This window comes from Zootoca vivipara, chromosome 12, assembly GCF_965207765.1.
Source record: "Zootoca vivipara chromosome 12, rZooViv2.hap1.1, whole genome shotgun sequence".
NCBI lineage: Eukaryota > Metazoa > Chordata > Lepidosauria > Squamata > Lacertidae > Zootoca > Zootoca vivipara.
Window position 1 is genome coordinate 18,927,540 of NC_142595.1, and position 9,645 is coordinate 18,937,184.

General features: G+C 46.8%; 1 protein-coding gene across 2 annotated transcripts; it reads left to right on the plus strand.

Moving 5' to 3' along the window:
• Positions 1–1,397: 1,397 nt before the first annotated feature.
• On the plus strand, positions 1,398–8,257 carry TAC4 (tachykinin precursor 4). Of its 2 annotated transcripts, XM_088655634.1 has the most exons (4): positions 1,398–1,696; positions 4,991–5,090; positions 7,196–7,249; positions 8,030–8,257. In XM_088655634.1, exons 1-3 carry the CDS (start codon positions 1,568–1,570, stop codon positions 7,231–7,233), a joined length of 267 nt encoding a protein of 88 aa, XP_088511760.1. In that variant the 5' UTR covers positions 1,398–1,567; the 3' UTR covers positions 7,234–7,249; positions 8,030–8,257. The 2 variants fall into 2 exon arrangements, with proteins under 2 accessions (XP_088511760.1, XP_088511759.1); XM_088655633.1 differs by lacking the exon at positions 7,196–7,249.
• The last annotated feature ends 1,388 nt before the right edge of the window (positions 8,258–9,645 follow it).

Here is a 9,645-nt window from a genome sequence, read left to right on the forward strand (position 1 = left end):
CTTGGGGGGGGGACAGGATGGGGCATGCCGCAGAGCCTCAGCAGCCCTGCAGCTGGGGGGAGGCAGCGGGGGGACAGTGCAGAACCTGCGGGCACCCGAGACGCATGGCTCAGGCACGCTGCAGGCCCTGCGGTAAATGCCACTGGCCATCTTGTCACCCCCGTCAGGGTGGCACCCAGGGTAGACCGCTTCCCCCCCCTTCCTACGCCCCTGCTTACATGTGTTCCTCATGAAACTCATTTTGTTAGTTTTGGCCCAATTCTCCAGTCTGTCACGGTCATCTTGAACCCCAATCCTCAGTTACACAGAACCCTATCTTGGCTTTGAGGATGATAGGAAACCAGCCCTGCGGAAATGAATTTCCATGGAGGTTCTGTAGCTAATTAGAGTTGCCATACACCCAGAATTTCACGAACATAGCTGGAGTAAAAGGTAAAGGTAAAGAACCCCTGGGTGGTGGTGGTTGTTTAGTCGTTTAGTCGTGTCCGACTCTTCGTGACCCCATGGACCAGAGCACGCCAGGCACTCCTGTCTTCCACTGCCTCCCACAGTTTGGTCAAACTCATGTTCGTAGCTTCGAGAACACTGTCCAACCATCTTGTCCTCTGTCATCCCCTGGGTGGTTAAGTACAGTCAAAGGTGGTTATGCGGTTGCGGCGCTCATCTTGCTTTCAGGCCGAATGGAGCCGCTGTTTGTCTACAGACAGCTTTCCGGGCCATGTGGCCAGCATGACTAAACTGCTTCTGGCACAACAGAGCACCGTGGTGGAAACCAGAGCGCACGAAAATGCCATTTACCTTCCCACTTATTTATCTACCTGTACTTGTTCTTGACATGCTTTCGAACTGCTAGGTTGGCAGGAGCTGGTACAGAGCAAGGGGAGCTCACCCCGTTGCGGGGATTCGAACTGCCAACCTTCTGATTGGCAAGTCCAAGAGACTCAGTGGTTTAGACCCAAGCAGTGTCCGGGTGGAAATCGCTGAAGTGTCCTGGAAAGTCCTGACGTATGGCAACCCATGTCAGAAGTCTAGATTTTGGCGAATTTCTTTAAAAACAGCTCAAAAGTTTCAAAGGCTTAAGAACTTTTGTGTCTGGATTTTCACTTCCTGAAATATGGCAAACCTACCCTGGATCTAACGGGGCTCTGCCTTGCTCTTGTTTGGGGGTTGGGGCTAGGAGAATCCACACCAGAGCTTGAATTCAGTCCATGGGGGAGGGGGGAATAAAGGTCTCGTAGGTTTGGGAAGGGGCAAGTCTTCTGGACAGGGTTAAATAACTAAAAGATGGAGAAAAGAGGTGGACTCAGAGCTGGGGGACACTGACAAGACTGGGAGGAGCAAAGAAGAGAGCAAAAGACATAAATTGATGCACTTGTAGCTTTTGACAGCTCTGCAACGAGAGAGAGAGAGAGAGAGAGAGAGAGAGAGAGAGAGAGAGAGAGAGAGAGAGAGAGAGAGAGAGAGAGAGGAGACTGTGGGAGAAGCCTTTCCCGTCTTTTAAAACTCTCTTGCTTTTCTGATCACCGGCAAAAGACAGTGTCAAAGGAGACATCATCAGCCAGGCAAGATGGGCACTCTCAAACTGCTCTTGGCTCTGATCTTCCTGTCTTTGCAGATGTTTCGTTTCGAAGGGGAAGCGGTAGTTGTGCCGGCATCGCAAGAAGAGGAGGCCTCTTGGAGAGACCTAGCCCCTAAGGTAACTTTGGGTTACCCCTGGATTTGAGCACGGAAGGTATTTCGTGAGAGCACGGGCTTAACTGTGTCAACTTTCTTCTTCTTCTTCTTCTTCTTCTTCTTCTTCTTCTTCTTCTTCTTCTTCTTCTTCTTCTTCTTCCTCTTCCTCTTCCTCTTCCTCTTCCTCTTCCTCTTCCTCTTCCTCTTCCTCTTCTTCTTTTTCCTTGTCTCACTTTCTTCCTTTGCGATTGAAATTCTTTCGATAAAACATTAATGCCAGCTCAGGGTCAAGTCCTACTTGAAATCAGTGGGGCTCCCTTTCTCAAGCGAGCGGGGTTAGGATCGCAGCCTTGGGGTTCATGGTTTTAAAGACTGAGAGATGGAAGGAAGGAAAGCAGTCGTGAATTTTTTGATGGATGCATTTCACTGCAAATGTGGGGAACCAGAACATCAGGATTGCTAACATTCCCCCAACAACAACCCCCCCAGAATGATTTTAATTATTTAAATAGATTAATACATTAATCGATTTGCTGGACAAATCAACACTCTGTGCAATAAGTTCTACACCTGTTAATATGCAAAAAATGAGATACAAGGTCAAATAATTATATATTTATGCTCCACCGTCTAGCATAATAGCCAGCAAGGTGGCTTGCCAAAATTTCAGATTATTATTTTCAGGCAGCCAGGAGTGTGTAAATTGTAAATAGGATGCTTTGCACAGTCAGTTATGACAAGATAGACCTTTGTGCATGTGCTTTGAACCACTGGTGATGTTTCATTTTTGTTTTGTTTTTAAATTGTAAGCTGCAGTGAAACTTGGGATATATGACTGTTTGAAAGATATTGGTCGCTGTGTTTCACTCTGGCTGTGGTGTGCAAGGAGGTCTCCTGTCGACAGTTTTGTAGGAAATAATCTTACATGCTAGGCAGCCCTGAAACACAAAAGAAGTCAACCAAGAAGCTGCCTTAAACCGTTTTCATCAGTACAGAAATTGGGACACTTTCAAGTTACACAGAACGCCTGATCAGGTGGATGTGTGCTGTGCTGTTCGGAAGGTTACATACTTTGAACCATGCCTAGCACAAAACACAAAATGAATTGGAGTTCTTGTTATTAATTACAGCAACAAACAATAATCCATTCAATTGCATGTACAGTAATCTCAGTTTGTAATCTCCGTTAGAATCCATGCAATGGAATAGATTATTGTCTGTTATAATTTACTACGGACTAGTGAGTAGGGATTACTCCCACAATTGAAACTCACATTGACCAGAGTTCTTGGTGTTTTTCTCTAGCACAAAACACAAGGCACAGAGGTACTGCAAAAATTCCCTCATTGATAAACATTGCATTTTCCTGCCCCAGGCTCTTTTGTACGAAATCCTCCTGCATCAGGGCTGGAGAACCTGTTATACGCCATTTGCACCACACATTATAAACACCCTTGCCCCACTTTAACAGCCATGGACAACCCTATGAACTGCAGTTTGTTCAGGGTGCAGGCATCACAGAGCTACACAGAGCCTCTACTAGGGCCAGGGCCTTTTCAGTATTGGCCCCAACTTGGTGGAACGCTCTTTCACAGGAGACCAGGGCCCTGCGGGATTTGTCATCTTTCCGCAGGGTCTGCAAGACAGAGCTGTTCCGCCTGGCCTTTGGGTTGGACCCCTGTGTTTTCCTCCCTCATGGCTTGGATTTATGGACTACAGTACTTAAAATCAGGCTGCATTTTAAATTTTAATACTGTATTTTAATCTGTATTTTAATCAATTGCTTTTTATGCTTTATTGTAATTTTAATGGTGTGAGCTGCCCTGAGCCCGGTTTTGACTGGGGAGGGCGGGGTATAAATAAAAAATTATTACTATTATTATTATTATTATTATTATTATTATTATTATTATTACAACTCCCAGCACCCCTCAAGAGTTCCCAGGATTCGCCTTGCCTTCTAAAGTGGTCCAAGAGTGCTGTGTGTGTGTGTGTGTGTTGTCCAAATGCGGCTGGACTCCCAGCTCTTACCAGCTCCAGCCAGCATAGCCAATGGTCAGGTATGATAGGAGCTGACGTCCAGCCATATCTCACAGGAGGCACAAATTTAGCATCCATGTCTGTCGGGGTCCTGTTTCTCAGATATGTACTTGCCCTAGCTTAGAGAGCTAGAAGAGGCTGTGAGCACACAATTGTTCAGGCTTCTATTTGGCAGTGGCAACCCTGGATATCTTGTCTGTGTTACCAGAATGGCTAGGTGCCTGTGCTTCCAGCTTTGCTGTGCCTCGAGCAGCAGCCCCACCTACAGAGATGAACTTTCCTGCTTGATGCACTTGCTGGATCAGATAGGATGGCACATTTGTGCCATGAGGACTAGAATAGAATCATAGAATCATAGAGTTGGAAGAGACCACAAGGGCCACCCAGTCCAACCCCCTGCCAAGCAGGAAACACCATCAAAGCATTCTTGACATATGGCTGTCAAGCCTCTGCTTAAAGACCTCCAAAGAAGGAGACTCCACCACACTCCTTGGTAGCAAATTCCACTGCCGAACAGCTCTTACTGTCAGGAAGTTCTTCCTAATGTTTAGGTGGAATCTTCTTTCTTGTAGCTTGAATCCATTGCTCCGTGTCCGCTTCTCTGCAGCAGCAGAAAACAATCTCTCTCCCTCCTCTATATGACATCCTTTTATATATTTGAACATGGCTATCATATCACCCCTTAACCTTCTCTTCTCCAGGCTAAACATACCCAGCTCCCTAAGCCGTTCCTCATAAGGCATCGTTTCCAGGCCTTTGACCATTTTGGTTGCCCTCCTCTGGACACGTTCCAGCTTGTCTGTAGCCTTCTTGAACTGTGGTGCCCAGAACTGGACACAGTACTCCAGGTGAGGTCTGACCAGCGCAGGATACAGTGGTACTATTACTTCCCTTGATCTAGATGCTATACTCCTATTGATGCAGCCCAGAATTGCATTGGCTTTTTAAGCTGCTGCATCACACTGTTGACTCATGTCAAGTTGGTGGTCTACCAAGACTCCTAGATCCTTTTCACATGTACTGCTCTCAAGCCAGGTGTCACCCATCCTGTATTTGTGCCTTTCATTTTTTTTTTTTTTTTTGCCCAAGTGTAATACTAGCAACTTGCTTCTCGAAAACACGGAGAACTTGCGTCTGTTGTGCAGATTCCTAGAGCCCTTTCTGAAATGATCAGGAGGTGTGATCCTGGCCTCATTCCTTCAGGTGCTTCTCTAGAGTGGGTTCTTGCTTGCCTTTCAAGCCACTCCTCAGTCAAAACACCTCTGCCCTTTTCCAGGATGACCATCTGCAGAGGAGAGCCTCCCAGGACTTTGCTGACTTGGTGAAGAGGGGTAAACTCCAGCAGTTCTACGGCTTGATGGGGAAACGCTCCAGAGGTGAGTAAGGAGTCCTTGCAAGTCAGCGTTATAGCAGAAGCCCTTTGCTTTTGGGCATTGTCTATCGCAGGGAGTGCTCGGTTAGGGTGACTACTTTTTCCATTTTAAACAATGGGTGGGGATGCCTCAAGCCCGGAGGGCAACTGTGACCCTCCAGGTCTTGCTACCTGTCCCTCTGGATTCTCCTCAACCCAACCCCTTCTTCCCAGGCTGCCATACCCCTCACGAGAACTTCCCTGCACCCTCCTTGAGTGAAGACCCTCCAAGTGTCCCTGTTTTCCAGGGGCAGACCCAGATTTGCAGAAGCCATCCTGGTTTCTGATTTGATCCTGGAAGGTGGACGTCCCTGTTTCCATCAGAGAAATGTTGGAGGGTGTTGAGTGTTGTTTACAGTGGTAGCTCGGAAATTGAATGGAAACTGTTCCGGAAGTGCTTCCGACTTCCAAAACGTTCGGAAACAAAGGCGTGGCTTCCGATTGGCTGCAGGAAGCTCCTCCTGTTACGTCTTCTTCACTTCAGGGGGGGGGGTGACAAGATGGTGGGGGGCTCTTACAGCAGGGCCTGCAGCGCGGCCGAGTCACACATCTCCGGTGTCCGCAGGCTCCGCACTGTCCACCCACTGCCTCCTCCCCAGCTGAAGGGCAGCGGAGGCCCTGCAGCATGCTCCATCCCTATGGGCGCTGCATACCCCGTCCCGTCCCTCCCTATAGGTGCCACGCCAGGTGCCCAAGAGAACCTGGGAATTACTGTTAAAACAATTGGAGCAGTTCCATCCGATCCATTCACAAATATATATTATTGAGTATTAAGAGTCATATGGTTCTGATGTCTCCAGATGAGTGGTGGCTTTTGTCCCTTCGCTACCCAGAAATATTTTCAGGAGCCTTTTTAGCTTGCAGCTGTATTATTGAAGCGTGGCGATGATGAGCATCAAACGTATTCAAAGCTAAAGGCTGTATGCTATGAGAAAGTCCTCCCATTCAAGAGTTAAATCTTCTGGGGTGCGTAGAGTAATCAGCTCCCGGTGTGACTACAGCAGCCCGTGGTTGCATCCTCCACTTGCTTCACGACCTCCGAGTCACCGCTCGCCTCCCACCATTCCTCTGCATCCAACCAGTCCATGACATGCAGCCCTAACTGGAGATGATCAAATCTGAGAACTCAATGCTCAACCACTGGTCTAGGACCCATTCTCCATGCCAAGGTGCTCTTCCACTCTGCTGTAGAGGTATGTAGGTTTGTGACATGTAAAGCGGCCCTCCCCACTTTTTCTGGTATGCATAATTTTGAGGAGAGACATCCAACTTTCACAGGGAACAGTCAAGTTAAAGGAAGGTAGTCGTGTTGGTCTGACGTAGTCAAAACAAACAAAAAAATCATTCCAGCAGCACCTTAGAGACCAACTAAGTTTGCCATTGGTATGAGCTTTCGTGTGCATGCACACTTCTTCTTCAGAAGAATGACAAACCAATGACAAACTTAGTACATTTCCAAGCACAGTTCAAAGTGTTGGTGCTGACCTTTAAAGCCCTAAATGGCCTCGGTCCAGTATACCTGAAGGAGCGTCTCCACCCCCATCGTTCTGCCCGGACACTGAGGTCCAGTACTGAGGGCCTTCTGGTGGTTCCCTCGTTGCGAAAAGCCAAGTTGCAGGGAACCAGGCAGAGGGCCTTCTCGGTGGTGGCGCCCACCCTGTGGAACGCCCTCCCATCAGATGTCAAAGAGAAAAACAGCTAGCAGATTTTTTAGAAGACATCTGAAAGCAGCCCTGTTTAGGGAGGCTTTAAATGTTTAATTGATTATTTTATTTCATTTTTCTGTTGGAAGCTGCCCAAATTGGCTGGGGAAACCCAGCCAGATGGGCGGGGTATAAATAATAAATTATTATTATTATTATTAGTTGGTCTCTAAGGTGCTGCTGGAAGGAATTTTGTTATTTTGTAGGGAACAGTCAAAGTATGGTATATCCAGCAGAAGCGCACCCAAAGGGGTGTTCCAAATACATTGCTTACGTTTGTGAACCGTCTTCCTCCCCAAATGCATCTGAGAGATCAGAAAGTGCCTAATCTCTGTGCCAACCTGTGCCCTCCTCTTTGCCACCCTAGGGCACCAAGGAGAGATGTTTAGAGGGCTGATGGGATGATGATGCTCCTCTTGAGGTGGGTTGAGACGGAGGGTCTCATTTCCCTACATTTCTTATCGTTTCCACCCCACCCCACCCCTTAATGCGCATAAGACTACTTTTTAACCCAGGAAAATATTCTCAAAAGTCGGGGGTCGTCTTATACGCCGGGTCGTATTTCTTATACGGTGAGTATATCCCAAACTCTATATTTAAACTGGAAAAGTTGGGGGTCGTCTTATACGCCGGAATATATATATATATATATATATATATATATATATATATATTCTGCCCTTTCCATTGATACAGTAATTTCCAGGGAGTTTGCAATAAGCAATAAAAAGACAATAGCAACAGAAAATATTTGATGTATTTTAATGTTTGTTGGAAGCCGCCCAGAAGGGAAAGCCCAGCCAGGGTTATAAATAATAAATTATGATTATGATTATAAAATTCTGCTATGCAGCTAAGAAATTCGATAATCACAAGTGTCGATCTGCTCAAAGAATTAACTCAATTTGTTTGCTTGTTTTGGGGTTAGTACGGTAGTGGTGTTATTATTACCAGAGGCTCATTTAGGGGAGCGTGATTGGTGTTGCACAGGACCCTGCTAAAATTTGAAAGCACAAAGTCTGCCACTGGTTATTATACTCCTAGTGATTAGATTGAATTTGACTAAATACGTCAAGCATTGTTGTTATTATGGAGCTTTATTGAGAGCAACCTCTTTGCCTCAGGCAAGACACACACAAAAAATAACATACCGTATTTTGTGTTGTTTTTTGCTGATCCCCAATTTCTTCTCTTCTCCCAGAGCCGACACAGGAATGGGCAAGCAGAGAGCTACTTCCACCCTGGGCATCTTAAGCAAGATCTACTGTTTGGTACCATTTCCTCCTCTGCTCTACAGCCCCCACGGATATTATGTCACCTGTTTCTCGAGTAGCCAAGAATGGCAAACATTTTGCGTGTTTTACAGTTCCCATTATATCGCCTTCCATTGTTAAGCACCTGCCTAGTAGCATAAATGGGTTTGCAAATCTGTGGGCTGTCTTCACTTTCTCTGCACCATGTTCTTGTGAAACAAACCCAAGATGGAGAGGAGGCAGGTGTTAAAAAAAATCCATCGTAGAGTTTGTGGCTTTGAATGGGGTTGGCAGTGGCGACTGGCATTCATTGGGACTGGTCAGGTGACGAGCAAGTCAAGCCAGAGCCAGTGACAGGTACAGTCAACTAATTCCAAGTTTTGTCTGCCGCCTGCTCCTTGCCGAGTTTTGCAAGGACTTGACTCAAAACTAAGAAGTTGGCAGATAATAGCCTTCCTCCCGCAGAACTAGTTGTCAGGTGGCGGATAGGTGGGGACAGATTGAGGTAGGTGTTCCATTGTCTCCATTAGACCAGCCACCACTGGGGTTGAGAGTAGTATGCATGCATGCACCGTATTTTTTCGCTCCATAGGACGCGCCTAGTTTTTAGAGGAAGAAAGCAACCAACTCCTAGAGGCCTAGGTGCCTTTGCTCCCCATTAAATATTTGAGGAAGCTCCTTTTGCAAAGGGGGAAAGCTCCATTTTTTAGGATCAGCTCAAAGTTGTTGAGTTTCCTTGCAAAGGAAAAAAATCCTGTTTTATGGGATTTTTATGCAGCTTTTCTAGGAAAGGAAATGGACCCATTTCTACAGTTTCCAGACAGATAATCTAATCAGCCAGTCACGTCTTCCTCTGCAGAGAATTGAGGCCTAGGCAAGGGGCCGGCCGGGCCGGGAAGGGAGCTAGCTCCCTTATCCCCCTCCCTGATCTCTTGCAATCAGCTGCTGAGCAGGTTCCTTTCAACACTCTTTTCCCCTCGTTAGCCTTTAGCTCTTTCTTAAAAGAAAAGAAAAGCACGATCTGCCTTTAGCCCCTGGGCAATTCGGCTCCAGGGACCACACATTCGCTCCATAAGACGCACACACATTTCCTCTTCCCTTTTAGGAGGAAAAAGGTGCGTCTTATGGAACGAAAAATACAGTATGTATGTATGTATGTATGTATGTATGTATGTATGTATGTATGTATGTATGCTTATACCCTGCCCATCTGGCTAAGCCTCCCCAGCCACTCTGGGTGGCTCCCAGCAGAATATAAAAAACATGATAAAACATCAAACATTAAAAACTTCCTTAAGAAGGGCTGCCTTCAGATGACTCCTAAAAGTCAGGTAGTTGATTATTGCCCTGACATTTGGTGGGAGGGCATTCCACAGGGCGGGTGCCACTACCAAGAAGGCCCTCTGCCTGGTTCCCTGTAACCTCACTTCTCGCACGGAGGGAACCGCCCATAAGGCCCTCGGTGCTGGACCTCAGTGTCCAGGCTGAATAACGGGGATGAAGGTTGAGGGCTGGGTTGATGCTGTTTAGGGATTTAAAGGTCACCACCAACACTTTGAATTGT

Bases quoted from the DNA above. Each gene is read 5' to 3' on its own strand.
- TAC4 (XM_088655633.1), top strand. From the start codon at position 1,568: ATGGGCACTCTCAAACTGCTCTTGGCTCTGATCTTCCTGTCTTTGCAG. The intron at 1,697-4,990 runs GTAACTTTGGGT...GCCCTTTTCCAG, and splicing joins GGAGAGACCTAGCCCCTAAG to GATGACCATCTGCAGAGGAG. The intron at 5,091-8,029 runs GTGAGTAAGGAG...CTCTTCTCCCAG, and splicing joins GATGGGGAAACGCTCCAGAG to AGCCGACACAGGAATGGGCA.